Here is a 15,265-nt window from a genome sequence, read left to right as displayed (position 1 = left end):
TTCTTGTGACTCTGTAGGTTTTGGACTTTCATGGAAGATCAGTGTAAGCTTTGCACTGATTATTAAAAGTGGATTGCCTCATGAATACTTGGCTTCCAAGTATTTATGATTTTAGCACTGATCTAGACCCAAAGAAGGCCTATGAGGCAGCCCATGAAGCGTTGTTAGACTGTTTCACCTGCCCATGTTAATAATTATGTGATATCTAATATAAGAGACAGGACAAATTTATTTTATTTAAATCTCACGCACTGGAGGATTTTTATGTCATGCCCCAGGCTTAACATTTCTAGGATACCGTCTTTGTGTATATAGGATCTTTGCTACATTATTTCAGCTTTTGACTTGCAACCTAATATAAAGTCCAGTTCAGACTGCAAGCTATTGCTGATCATTAGTTAATGTACATTCAAATAGCTCCAAATGTATTCCCAGGGAACACACAAACTGATAAAAATGTATACAGTACCTTGAATGCACAGTAAGTTGCTTTGGATGAGTGTCTGCCAAATGCATAAATGTATGAAATCTCATAAAAATTGTGTTAATATATTTGATGGCTCATTAACTACTAATCTGTTAAGTATTATGTAATGTTGGTTAATAACTTATTAATGAATGCTTTAATAAAATATAACCCTCTTTTTATGGTGTGGTTTTTGCATACTTTGTACAACTGCTTCATAATTCTTAACTTGGGTGGAGCTTCTTGTGTTATTACAATTTGTCCCCCCACTTTATGTGAAATTTTACATTATGTTTTAAGAGTTTTGGCCGGCGCACACACAACTCGCAGCCAGCCGCATTAAAACGGTGTCTTTAAGAGCCAGTAGTAGCGTCTACAGTATGCCGACCAATCGGCAGTGAACTGAAATAATTCACAAGTAGTAATCTAGGTAAGCAGTTAGGTTTATTGTCATTTTTACACATAGGGCAGTGAGCAAAATAGGTTCATTTGGGGAAACTACAGTGCATTTAACCTACATCAAACCAGGCAAATGCTACATACATACATACATATGACAGTAAATTACAACAGCTACAGCAGTAAATTACAAATAATAAATTGGACTTAATACAGTAAGTCAATGCATTTACATAACAGTGGTTTCTTCACCTAATTTATATTTACAAGCCATTCTGATAAGGTTTATGTTAAGGTAATGTATAACATAGCCACTGTTGGCGAGTTCATCACCATCACTGTTCTTTATCCTTTACAGTGTCCATGTGCAGCAGTATGAGCCCGTACCATGAGGTGATGCGTTTGGAGAGACGTTTACGTTCGGCCTCTGAAGGTGCAGGAGGACCCAGACTTCACCTCAACCTCAGGGATCCTCTCTGCATGGAGGGAAACCCTTTATCCAAACAAAGAACCAGTTCCTCATCTTCCAAACTGGGTAGTCTGGTAAGTGTGAGTGTTGAGCATATATTTCACCAAATTATTTGTTTTAATGTTGTCATCATTTGCTCACTCTCGTTTTGTTCCAAAAAGTAATCTGGGTTTGAAACAACATTAGGGTAAGTAAATGATGACTTAAAATTTTTGGGTGAATCATTTGGCCCTTTCCCTCTGCGGGAACTAAAGCCCTTTTTAGGTACTCTTACTCGGAACTAGTACTTTTTATTGCTTTTGCACATGAGGAACTATAGTTCCCCTTAGCCATTTAGACTGACTTTTTAAGGTAGGTACTTTGAGAGAAGAGGTACTGTGGGAGGTGCTACGGTTAAACACCTATAATGCTCAAAGCAATGAGAAACATGAAGAGTTTGTAGCCACCATGTCTAACCAAACTTGTTGCTGCTAGCCTGCTACTCAGAGGATTGCACTAAGTTTCCAGTCCTGTTAACAGAAATAACATAAATCCAGCAAAGTATCTAAAGAATATTGCCCATTTTACATATTATTTGTGTGTAAGGGGTGAACAGAGCTGCTGCCTAAATTTTACGGAAGACACCATTAGATTTTTCATTGCATCTTTTTTACCATTCGTACTTTGTGACTATACAGAAAATAAAGTGATATCTGGATTACTACATTTTAATTTTTCCTGGGATAATAGACATAAATGATAAGATGTTTATTGATAGTGGGTTATTAAAATTTTATTATAAACCTCCTAAATCTAATTTACGTAAAGAAAGTGTATCGTGTCTGTTACTACGTGGTTAACTTGGCATCAAGATTTTTTTTTTTTTCAGTCAGTGGGTGAGTAGTTCATTACAGTTTTATGTTGAGTCATAAAAGCTTTTATTGTAAAAGATCTTGTTGATAAATCGGTTTTAGTTCAGCGTGTGCTGTGTGATTAAAATCTTTTCTGCGGTGCTGCATCCCTGAAGCTGCAGTGAGAGGAGAGATAAAGTAAGATATTTTAAGACACTTTTTGTAAAACAGCCCTAAATAAATTTTAGCTCCAATCCTGGTGTTCTCCATTGGTGTTGCTATTGAATTTCACTGACAAACAACTTCAGATGAAAAATTATTGACACTAGATGACATCTGTGTGCGTGCGTGCGTGCGTGCGTGCGCGCCGTGCGTGCGTGCGTGAGCGTGTGTTTATCACTTTGTGGGGACCAAATGTCCCCATATGGATAGTAAAACCCGAAATTTTTGACCTTGTGGGGACATTTTGTCGGTCCCCATGAGGAAAACAGCTTATAAATCATACTAAATTATGTTTTTTGAAAATGTAAAAATGCAGAAAGTTTTCTGTGAGGGTTAGGTTTAGGGGTAGGGTTAGGTTTAGGGGATAGAATATAAAGTTTGTACAGTATAAAAACCATTATGTCTATGGAAAGTCCCCATAAAACATGGAAACACAACATGTGTGTGTGCGTGCGTGTGTGCGTGCGTGTGTGCGTGCGTGTGTGCGTGCGTGTGTGCGTGCGTGTGTGCGTGTGTGTGATGGCAAAGTCTCCTGTTCCTCTTTATATTTATCATCTAGAAAGTTCAAGGGGGAAGTACCGGGACTGTATGTGTGGAAAGGGCTTGATACTTTGAACTCATTTGGTATTTGATCAGTAGTTCAACTTGCTGTATTTAAGGTGGATCTGGTCAAAAATGAAATGTGAAGTCTTGCTGGGTTCCAGCATGTCTGCAGAGGCAATGAACTGTGACAGTAAAATGAGCTTCTAACCTCGCATGACACAATATTTTTATAAAAATTTAATCCGACAGACATTTTAGATTATATGCTCAAGATCACATTTAAATAATCAAGTGTGATTGCGTTGGTCTGCTTGATCTACGTAAGCAGCTGTCTTGGAAAACCAGTGCGTAATTAAAGACAAATCCTCTCGCACCAGTTTACCAGGTCAGCAGGGCCCTGTGGTTATTGGTCACTTTCAATCTGCAAAAGGTTCCATTGCCCAAACTTCAGTATAGCTCTCTCTCTCATACTAAAGAAGACATGTAGGAAGTTGTGTTATCATTTCAGTGCAGTATCATTGGTAATGTAGGGCTCAGAGATGAATCAGAATAAATTTAGCTTGAATAAAATTAAGATGTATGTTCCAAACCCTTAAAAGGATAGTTCACCCAAAAATGATAATTCTCTCATCATTTACTCACCCGCATGCTATGCCAGATGTGTATGACTTTCTTCTGCTGAACACAAACAAAGATTTTTAGAAGAATATATCAGCTCTGTAGGTCCATGCAATGCAAGTGAATAGTGGCCAGAACATTGAATCCCTTTTACTATACATTCACCTCCCTGCCCAAGTGGGGATATGCACAAAGAATGTGAATCTTAAAAGAACCTTTTATATTCTTTTTGGACCTTCAAAATTACAGTTTGTGATCAGCAGAAGAAAGTCATACACATCTGGGGTGCCATGAGGGTGAGTAAATTATGCTTTTTTGGGGGTGAACTATCCCTTTAAAATCAGCATGAGACCACATTCACAACCCATTTTACTGCCGTAATGTGACATATTTCCAGGTGAAACCAGATATTAAAAAAAAAAAAAAATGTAGGGTGGGAATTTATTTTATACATTGGGAATTGGTTGGATAAGCAAAAGAGGGCGTTACATACCAGAATGAAACCAGGTGGTTTGAGGGGGCTGAAAAATAAGAGGGCTTGGTGACATCCGCTGAACCGGAAAGTCGTAATGGAGGTGGAGATATTAATTACATTTTAGTGAAGGATCACAGAGACTAAATGTTTTTCATAAAGGAATAGTTTATCCAAAAATGATAATTCTGTCATTATTTACTCACCCTCATGTTAACCTGTGTGAAGGTTTTTTTTTCTTTCTGCGAAATATAAAAGGAGGAATTTTAAAGAATGTCTCATTCGTTAAATTCAATACAATGGCAGTGGATAGTGACTCACTTTAAAGCTTAAAAAAGGACTCATAAGTGCCATAAATATAGTCCATGTGAAATCCATCATATTCAAAGTCTTCTGAAGGCATACAGTAGGCACGTTCATGAGTGAAACGCAAAGGCCAAAATGGGGCTTTTTGTCCCATTTTTTTTATTTTTTTTTATTTGAGTCGCTATTAACTTGCATTGTGTTGAAATTGGCAGACAGGACATCCTAAAATTCTTCCTTTTGTGTTCCCCAGAAGAAAAGTCATGCATGTGGGTGAACAAAATGAGAGAAAATAATGGTAGAATTTTCATCATCGGGTAAACTTTTCTTTTAACGTGCACAAATTAATAATTAGCATTAAGATGAGGAATGCTTATTAAGATATGAAATATTATTAATTTTGATTTCATGTTGACCATATAAAGGAAAATTTTATTTTGGGTCCAACCTATAATGTAAAACAAAATTCCAATACTTCGACTAGGTACCACAGTAATATAAACATTTATTTTGTTTGTGAATAATGTAGCCTGCTCCTGCGCAGCTTGAGGCAAAACTAATTGCTCTTGTTTTCCACAAGCGAATGAAACCTCCACATACTGTTATTGTTCTTTAATGCTTGAAAATGTGACATTGCTAATTTATAATCTGATCATATGCCATGCAAAATTTGTGATTGAGGTTTACCGTAACTCTAGGCTGATCGGGGCATTCCACTTACTTATCCTGTTTGGCAGTTGTTCTTAGTAGAGCCTATTTCCTGAAGGCAGCATGTCTGATCGAGGGTTTGTCAACTGGATAATGTCAACAGGAATGGAAAATTATAAGGAACACATGCTGTAGAATATTTTGGACTCTTGGCCTGTTGTATCTTTGAGGATCTAGTTGTTAGTATGTTTTTTACTGTGTCAGATTATGTATGAGATATGTGAGCCCACATTCTAATTTCAGAATGAAATGCCCAAAAATGAAAATTCTCTCATCATTTACTCATTCACCCTGAAACCATCACAGATATGTATAATTTTCTTTATTCTGCTGAACACAAATGGAAGTTTTTAGAAGAATATCTCAGTTCTGATCATCTATACAATGCAAGAGAATGGTACTGAAATTGTAAAGCTCCAAAAAGCACATAAAGGCAGCTTAAAGGTAATTCGTATGACTCCAGTATTTTAATCCATGTCTTCAGAAGCTATAATATACATTTATATTTACATTTATGCATTTGGCAGATGCTTTTATCCAAAGCGACTTACAGTGCACTTATTACAGGGACAATCCCCCCGGAGCAACCTGGATTAAGTGTCTTGCTCAAGGACTGTGGGGATCGAACCAGTGACCTTCTGATTACCAATTATGTGCTTTAGTCCACTATGCCACCACCACTCCATATATATAGGTGTGGATGAGAAACATCAATATTAAAGTCAGTTTTTAAAATAATATCTCCGCCCCTCCCAGTTGGTGGTGATATGCATGAAGAATGCAAACCGGCAAAAACAACAATAATACTTTATTAATACTTAAAAAAAATAGCCACCTTCTCTCTGTCCTATTTGGATGTGGATAACTTATATGGGGACAGGGGGTAATGTAACAGCCTAATTACCAGAGCTACTCATTTATTGTAATCCCATGCTAACTGTTCATGTCAGTAATTTTTCTGGAATTTTTGTGGACTACGTGTTCCCGTGCTGTAAAGATAATAGCGTCTCTTACCTACTAACACAGTAAACATAACCCCGGTTATACTACTCTCATGCGAATTGACATGTACGTAAAAAGCCAGTGAATCCTGCATGGCTTTTCCACTGCACGGTACAACTCTACTCGACTCTGCTCGCTTTTTGGTGGTTTTCCACTGTGAATGGTACCTTGTACTTTTTTTAGTACCACCTTGGTCAAGGTTCCAAGCGAGCCGAGCTGTTACTAAATGTGACGTGAAAACCCTGCAGATCACTGATTGGTCAGAGAGAATTGTCACTACCAGCGTCTCTGGATTTGCGACATGGGACATCAACCCGCTAGTTTTAAAGTTAGCTAAAGCAGTAGCAGTATTATTTGTTCACGTGACTTTCAAATTGTAAAAAGAAATGGCTGTGCACAAAACCACGCCGTGGTCAATAAGACTCTCGTTCGCGACAAGCGAAACAAAAAAGTCTTACAGGAAGTGTCTCAGCTGTTGGCCACACCTGGCTACCACCGGACCTTCCTAGAGTGTAGGGAAAAGTTGTGAAAAAAGTGACTACAGAACCATCAAGGAAAAGTGGAAATGGTTCGACCAAATGGACACTATCTAGACTGGCGAGAAATGGGAGAGAGAATGCCCTGGACTCCACGATGGAGAATGGTACGTTAACTCTTTACTCTGCTTGAAAGCTTCACTTTATTTAGTTGACCAGCTACTGGAAGCTTGCTTGTAAAACAACCAGGCCAATTTAACTGTTACACTTGTGTAAAATCACCATGCAACAAATGCTTTATGCAGCACAATGAGCTAATAGCTAACGGCTAGCAATTGTGTTATTGTTTTGTGTTGCGTTTAAGATGTCACGCCAGTAGAGGCGCCGCAACTATGATGATCAGCCTATAATCCCACCAATGTTGTGGCGGCACTAAACAGGAGTGGAAAAGGAACCTCAGAAAAGTAAAGCGAGTAGAGTCGAGTTGTACTGTAATGTGCAGTGGAAAAGTGGCATAACTCAGGGGTTCTCAACGGGAATGTAACCCACCCCCCTTGTCCCCATGTGCACTTGCAAACTGTAGTCTGGCTTTTTAATTGCGGTTTTGGAGCAGTGGCTTCTTCCTTGCTGAGCAGCCTTTCAGGCTACGACGATATAGGACTTGTTTTACTGTGGATATAGATACTTGTCTACCTCTTTCCTTCAACATCTTCACAAGGTCCTTTTGATGTTGCTGTGGGATTGATTTGCACTTTTCGCACCAAACTACGTTCATCTCCCGGAAATATGTATGCGTCTCCTTCCTGAGAGCAAGAGAATACACCAGAAAATGTTAGACATGCTTCAAAACTTTTTCTAATGCTGTCTGTTGCGTTTGGAATGATTAATGAGAAACAAACAAGCATTATTTATTTTTATTAGGAAAATTAGAAAAGGACTTTTGTGATTTGTGTAGGGATGGAACGATACCATTTTTTTCTCTTTAGATACCTGAACTAACAGTATCAGCCGATTCTGAGACCAGTGTTTTTTTCTTATTGAGTTTAGAATGTCTGTAATTCACTGTATTGAACTGATTGGGAGTACTCTTTGTGTAAATAACAATACATTATTTCATTATAAAATAGGAAAACAATTTTTTTTTTTACATAAAAGCACGTGCAACATTTTATTGTTAACTAGTCTGCAGGATGCAGCAACAAAAATATAAATAATTCCTGTGAAAACTTCAGTAGAAACGAAGCCAATTCTCTTTACATATCTGGACTTGTAAATGGTTTCAGATCTCTCTCTCGCGCTCTCTCGCTTTCTCTCTTATTTATTTCATTTTAGTTTTATTTTGTAATTCCAATACGAATACTACTACTACTACTACTACTACTACTATACATTTGTGATGCATTTTCATTTGTAATTTTGTAATGCTTTTATTTTGAAAGTTTAGCACTGAGCGCTCCAGGAAATCTGTGTTTTTGAGTGTTTGTTTGTAGGCTAATTCACAGTAGTATAATCAATATCAATATCTCATTCAGTATCTGGTAAAATGCTTGTCGGATGCCGTTCTCAATGCATGTTATAGGCGGATCTCTGAGCCTCTGCGCGTGTTTGTTTGCAATTCACAAAGCTTTTGGAGGACTGTAAGAGCCTGAATAAAATGCACAAGTTTATGGACTACTTTAATGGTGATTTGAAGGTTATTTATGTAATTATTTGAGCTTGACTGTAATGTCAATGACCAACATGTGGTATCTGATTTGGATTGGACCCATCGGACCAATACCCGATCCGGTTAGCAGATCGGTGCCATCCCTAGATTTGAGCACATTGAATGGGGAAAAATATGTTGAGCCCCGCATTTCGCTAAATATTTTCTGGAGGGACAAATAAAATGTGCATAATTTGAAAAGATTGTCTGTGTTTTTAATTGAAGAATATACTGTAGGATTACTAGCTAGCTAATGTAACCAGTTCTGTTGTGTTTTGCCAGATATTAAAGTAAATTTCTTCTAATAATCCCAGATATAACATATGCACGTTTAATTCTTCATAATTAATCAGCACAGCTTCTGATGTGTCAGTTATGCATGACAGCAGTCTAAATGCAGTCGACACACTCATCAATGGGATTTATACAGCCATTGCTTATCCCGTGTGAATCTAAACCTTACAGATGTCCACTGTTGCCTAATAAAATTATTTTACTTTACAGATGTATGTCTGGGAAAATAATCTGTATTTTAAACTGCCTCTGTGCTCTCACCTCACTGTAGTCTGTTGTTGAAATCGACCCCTGTCACCATCAGCTTGTGAATCACACCGAGTTTAAACGCTGTCTCTGATAATCCACTCTGTTTAAAATCTTGGACCTAATACAGCCACTAACACCAGATATTTAGCAGTGTAGAAGCACACACATATTGATGCAGCCTCATGAGAAATGTAGCGCATTCTGGAAGGAGTGGAAAGTGATCACCTTGTGAGTAGCTGTAGCAGGGCTGAACGCAGTCTCGTGAAACACGCTCCTTGCTCCAGAGAAATGCTGGTCGCTCCGCTCCCAGAACGCTCACATGCTCTGATTAAGTTAATGCATTATAAACTTGCAATGAACAATTGTATTTTCATACATCAACATTAACAAAGATTTATAAATGGTGAAAAATGTATAAATTGTTCATTGTTCATGATACCCAATACATTTACCAATGCTATCAAATAGAACCTTATTGTTAACTGTTACCAGGTTTTGTCATCTTAATTTGTGACTGTAAAAGAAACTTGCTCTTAATTTAACACAATGTTGCAATGTGGATACTTTGCATTACTTCTCTGCTGCTGTTAGATTTGTGTAAACACAAAGACAGGCTGTAAAAGGGAAGTGTTCCATTGTGGAAGTGAAGATTTGTAGTTGTGTTTACTACTCTCAAGGGAAGTGTACCATTTGCTGGTTTGGGTATTCTTCAAACATTAACATTTGAGGAACTACAGTAATTTCCCATTTTTGTAATCTTTGTAATCTTATACTCAAGATACATTATCGGAAATCAATTCTAAATATCTTGTGTTTCTAGCATATTTTATATGATTTTTAGATCATTTTAAATTGAAAATTAGACACTTGATAACAACACGAGTTTTTGCAGTGATTTTTATTTTTATGAATTTAATTAATAAATATCCAATTATTTGTTTTCCTTGTAATTCAGTGAATGTCATTTTGAGGTATTTTTAAAAGATGAATTTGTCATCTTTATTTTTAGTAAGCACTTTTAATATAACCTTTTAACTCTGGGCAAAGCTGAATAGTCACTTATGAGCTAATAATTAATCGTTGCAATAATCACCGAATAGTCGAATAATCGTTAGATTAGTTGATTATCAAAATAATTGTTTGTTGCAGCCCAACTTCAAATGAGGCATTATTTGAACGAGGCGTTGTTATTTCATTGTTCAATTGAGATTGTGTCTGTAGCTTCATTGTTTTTAAAACCTGCCCAATTCAGCTTTAACACTGATGTAAAACCAGTAGCTTACTATTGTTCATGGCTGTAAAAATGTACAGTAACTATGTGGTATAATTACTTTTATATGCATATTTGTCTTTTCTCTTTTGAAATGTGACGTTAAAGTGGTAGTCTCACACTGTTTTCTCTGAATCTGAGCATAGTGGAGTCCATCACGTCTTTCACAGTACAGATCATAGTCTATGAGACCCAATTCGATTTTTAAACCCAAAGTTTTGCCAGAGAATTTGCATTTTGAATTGTAGGGTAGAATTGTGGAAACATGTTTTCTCACAACCTTATTTGGCCTCTGTAAGCAGCACAGCACACTTTTGAATGTCTCATGTCTGAGGGTGTCCTTACATAACCTGTTTGTGTTAACCTGTTAGATTTTCTACTGAAATGGTGCTTCTATATGTTTATTTTCTCACAGGGATGTGTATTTTAAGCAATTACTGAAATACCAAGAGAGGAAAAGTTGTTTACATTGTGATTGAACTATTTTGACCTTTTTTACAAGGGCTTCTGGATACCGCATTAATGAGTAAAGCATGTTTTCTCGACACTGATATGAAAAGATCAGAAAAATCAATTGGAAAGTGGAGAGATGGAGAATGAGTTATATCAAATGTCAGCTCTCTGTCACCTCCTCAATCCCTCAGAAGTAAACATTTGAGAAAAAAAAAAGACTCTGGTATTTTTTCTTTCTGGTTTTGTCGTCAAAAGCGGTCTATAGTTTTGAAAATGTCACTAGTTTTTAATCTTTTTCATTTGTATTTTGGTTTTAAATTTTCCATTTTAATATTGTTTGTTCTTTTTTTTAATTTTTATTTTTTTTAGGGTTTAGTGGTGATGCACTGATATGAACATTTTTGTCCTGTATGATTTGCAAAATACTTTCCACATGCTTTATTTTGTCTGTTATTTTGTTTTCCTTTGGAAATATGCTTTAAATTTTACAAAGATGAATAATTTTCATTGAACATGGATTGGATCTGTTGAACACATGACAAGCCAAACATTTTAAGAGAGACACAATAAAAAAATAAATAAAATCTAAATATGATAACATGGTGATCGATATCAAAAAGGTTATTTTTTACTTAATTAATTTTTTTTTTTTTGCACTTCTGTGTATGGAGTTCAAAACAACAGAACTCAAATTTCACATGTATGTGCTGTATATGAAAGAGAATTACAAATTCATACTATGCATATGTTGGGCAATTCCATGGAAATGTCAACCACATCATGGAAAAATAAAAATGTTAAAGGAACAAAACCCCCTTTCAAATTCTTTAGTTTAGGGTAATAATGGATAATGCCTTCCACACCGCTAGAGGGCGCCACTTGCTCACACTGACTGAAGCACTGAATGCAGAAACTTTGCTTTTTTGAGATTTCAATCTTAAATCAATCATGCAGCATTAATGGATACTGATGTCTATTTAGTCAAAGTTTGTTACGATTTAATTATATCTCAACTATCATTTTTCATATTGGTGTTTTCATGCTTATAACTGATAAATCAATGGTTTTAAAATGATAACACATTGGTGCCTAGTGTTTACTTTTGATTATTGTTCTGTGGAGGCAAGTTATTATAGCACTTTTCACAAAACAATGTTAAACAGCTTTGTAGTACAAGTTTTTGCAGCATAAATTGTTCCATCTGCCTCTGGTGACATATACTACACTTTATCAGAAACAGCACTATACTCACACAAAATACAATCAAAGTATAAGTTCTAAGTTTTATTTGTCAAATTCATAACACAGCTACTGTAGTTGTGGACAATGAAATGTGCTATGTGCCCTTGCTGCTACGTTTAGCAGTAAATTGTATCTACCATCTCCAGGGCATTTATGATTCAGCTCAGATTTTTTGTCAGATGGCCAGCACCAAAGAAAACTAGTTGGTAGAATTGCCTGCATTGGAGTTTGCAAAGTTTGTGAAATAGGATCGTTGAAGTATATTTAAGAGTTTTGTTTGAGTATGTTTAGATCAACTAAACAAGATGCTTAATTCCAAATGTGTTGTCTTTACAACATTTGACAGAGGCCGCAGCTCCAATAAGATCCATTATTTGTTGTAAACACATTATTTGTTGCTACACGCTTGTTAATTATTATGGTGTCATTGATTTCAGATGTACCGTTTCATAAATGTCACATACAAAAGGGGAACTGTAATGATGATAACTTTGGTGTCTGTGAATGGTTACCAGATTGATCGAGACCATTAGCGTAATCCACAAACACTACCTGTTTTTGGACATTTATGTTTACAAGGACATTTTTGAATCATTACTTATTATACTGTTCCTCTTTTAATATATCTAAATAAGGTGTCTAAACTGGTCTCTTGCACTTCATCAATATTAATAAGATCATTACAGTAGTGATGTATTATGCTCATTTTGTAATTTAGCATTTTGATATTTCACAGAGGAAAAGGCCACACCGTTTAATATACTGTATGTCTTAATTTGGTGCCCAGTGACCCTTTAATTTCTAGCAAAGTCAAATTCAAGGCACTTCTCTTCAGATGCACTATCCAGTCCTGTACTCTGTCCTGCTTAATTAGCCACAGAGCTGCACTTCTCCACTTTAATAGGACATAATAGCTGCACTTTTGCCTTTTTGTCTTTTATATGCACTTTTAAATAAGATTTTCCTCAAAAACTCATATTCACGCTCGGCTGATTCTTTATTAGTTTTTTCCAGCTTGTGTGCACAAATGAGCTAACTTGTTATATTATAATTTCTTACAATCTTATAAAGTGATCGTTCACCCAACAATGAAAATTCTGTCACTATTTACTCACCCTTTACTCACCCAAATGCAAATGAATTGATTTCATCTGTTAAATACAAAATAATCTTTGTAGAATGTCAGCCTCGGTCACCATTAACTTTCATTCAAAATGATGCAATGAAAGTGAATGGTGACTAAGGATAACATTTGACCTGACATTTCCATTTGTTTACCATGGAGGAAAGACAGTTATGCCTGGATTGAGTAAATGATGACAATTGTTAGCTGAATTGTTCCTTCAAATCATAAAAGCTGTTTTTTCATACTGCGCACAAGATGGCAGTGTGACACTTTGAAAGGCATCGGCCAAAGCCGTGCAAAAGACATTTGGTTTGAGCGATATCCACATATCCTGCTTCTTGTATACACTGTGGGATTTTTAACACCATTAAGTTGGATGTGAAAAAGGGTTGCTGTGGAGGCGGTCTCTTTGAATCAAATTAAATCCTCTTGTCATCTCGGTTTAACAAGCTGCCTGTGAAACGCAGCTGGAGGTTTGGGCTGAATTTAAGAAAGTCAATTGTTTTTGGTACCTGTAAATAAATGCTTTTAAGTGGAATCTAAATGAGCAAATACCTCAATATTATCAAAATCTTATACAATATTAATACCTAGCAAATAACTGAGATGCAAATGTTGAAAATGCATCTCTTACATTTTTCCACTTTTATTTTTCATTACAAATTATATTATCAGCATAATTTGATTGCAAATTACATTTTTCAGTTTGACATTAATTTCCAAATTTCTTAGTATTTGGTTTGTCCCAATTTAGCTTTAAGACATGGCATTGACTCCTTGGGCTTGTGCAAAACCTGATGATCCATGTATTCCAGTATAATCGGAGAATGTTTCAAAGAGCATCATCTTGTGTTCTGCAATGAAAGCCCAAAAATCTGACCTCTCATACAAAGGAGTTAACATTTGTCACAAATTTGCTTATTCGAGAATCCGTGCAGAATCATAAATGGTTCTTATTCATTTAACATCATAACCTTTCTTTGTTTTACATTTTTCTAAATATTATATTTTGAATCTCAGCTTTCCAGTGTGGACTTTTGAACATGTGTTTGACCTTGACATTTGCATGAGATTTTTTTTTCTTTCCCTTTACAGGATGTTTTGAATAATCTTGGCTCATCAGAGCTGGATGAAGATGACCTGATGCTGGATCTTGACCTCTCGGATGACCAGCGACCTCACCATGGTCTGTATTTCCTAGATTCCAGCTGCTCTCTCCTTTCACTTCCGGTGCTCAAGCATTGTTTATGCTGTCTGTCTCACATTCATATTTATGTTGTTTAGTCTCTGAATATCTTGTTTATAGTAATTACAGTCTTTAAATGGCTGGATTGCTTGAAATAAGTTTTTCAATTGATAAAAAAAGATTAAGACTAATTTGCTTCCCTACTTTTTAGACGAAATGGACTTAAACTACCTCGTAGATTGTAATACCTTTTAAAATATTACCCTATTATGTTTTGCAAGTATGCATGCAGTCGTGTAGATTAGACGGGTAGTCATGTTAATTTTTCTAATGTTTTGATCTTTCGGGAGGAGTTACATCAGCACATGGACTAAAGGCAAACCCTCTAGACACAAACACTGCAGATGTCATTGCTGATATTTGCTAAAGCAGTCCTATTGCATGAGTAATATATAGTGTAGTGCCTGTGCATGATGTTATTCAAAGACTTTGGCATGAACATCCCCTGGAGGTGGTTGGATTTGGTGGTTGGATACTATAAAGGCATATGAGATTGGAATTATTTTATATAATTATTTTAATATAAATGTTTCTATTAAAATACTTTTGTTTTTCTTGATCTCTTTGGCAAATTATTTTTTAAACGGTCCTAAAATTCTCACAACTGTTATATTTATTTTTTGTCATCTTGTGAGCCGTACTGGTGAAAATGTTTAGATGGTTTTTTCACCATGCCAGTCAACCCTGGAAATGTTTGTTATATACAAATTACACTTTTGTTCTGCTTTTTGTTGACACTGACTACTAACTGTACTATACAAGAATTTCAGTTTTGTCTAGCTGAATGCTGTTGTGTATCACACTGAGCTTTTTAGATTCCAATTTCAACAGTAGGTAAGTTTACTGGGAAAAGTCAATACTGTACTGTACACAGTAAATGTATTCTTGTAGCAATGTGTTACATGTAAACAGAAAATGAATTTGCATGTCCATTTTTACACATTTCTTACATGTAGAGTCATATATAGTGAACAGAATATTGCCACAAAATGACATCCATGCAACAAAAAAAAAACCCTGCAGCAATGAAAAATGCCATGGATATTTATGGAATATACATTTATGTTTGACAGATTTGATTACTTAATGGCTAATTTAGAATAGGATGGCTCACATGATGAAAAAATGTTTAAAAGTTGTGAAGATCATGACCATTTCACTGAGAATCAACT

The 15,265-nt window shown here is 35.9% G+C and overlaps 1 protein-coding gene across 1 annotated transcript in view; it reads left to right on the top strand.

The window, feature by feature from the left end:
- The window catches only part of ccser1 (coiled-coil serine-rich protein 1), a 123,964-nt gene that overhangs the window by 8,717 nt on the left and 99,982 nt on the right, over window positions 1–15,265 (top strand). The window contains exons 3-4 of the mRNA XM_052095168.1: window positions 1,224–1,408; window positions 13,943–14,033. Of these exons, the coding sequence (XP_051951128.1) occupies window positions 1,224–1,408; window positions 13,943–14,033 (276 nt within the window). The remainder of the gene's footprint in view (window positions 1–1,223; window positions 1,409–13,942; window positions 14,034–15,265) is intronic.

Source organism: Xyrauchen texanus, chromosome 27 (genome assembly GCF_025860055.1).
Source record: "Xyrauchen texanus isolate HMW12.3.18 chromosome 27, RBS_HiC_50CHRs, whole genome shotgun sequence".
Classification (NCBI taxonomy): Eukaryota; Metazoa; Chordata; class Actinopteri; order Cypriniformes; family Catostomidae; genus Xyrauchen; species Xyrauchen texanus.
Note: the sequence above shows the minus strand (reverse complement) of the source record. Positions and strands in the feature narration are given on the sequence as shown.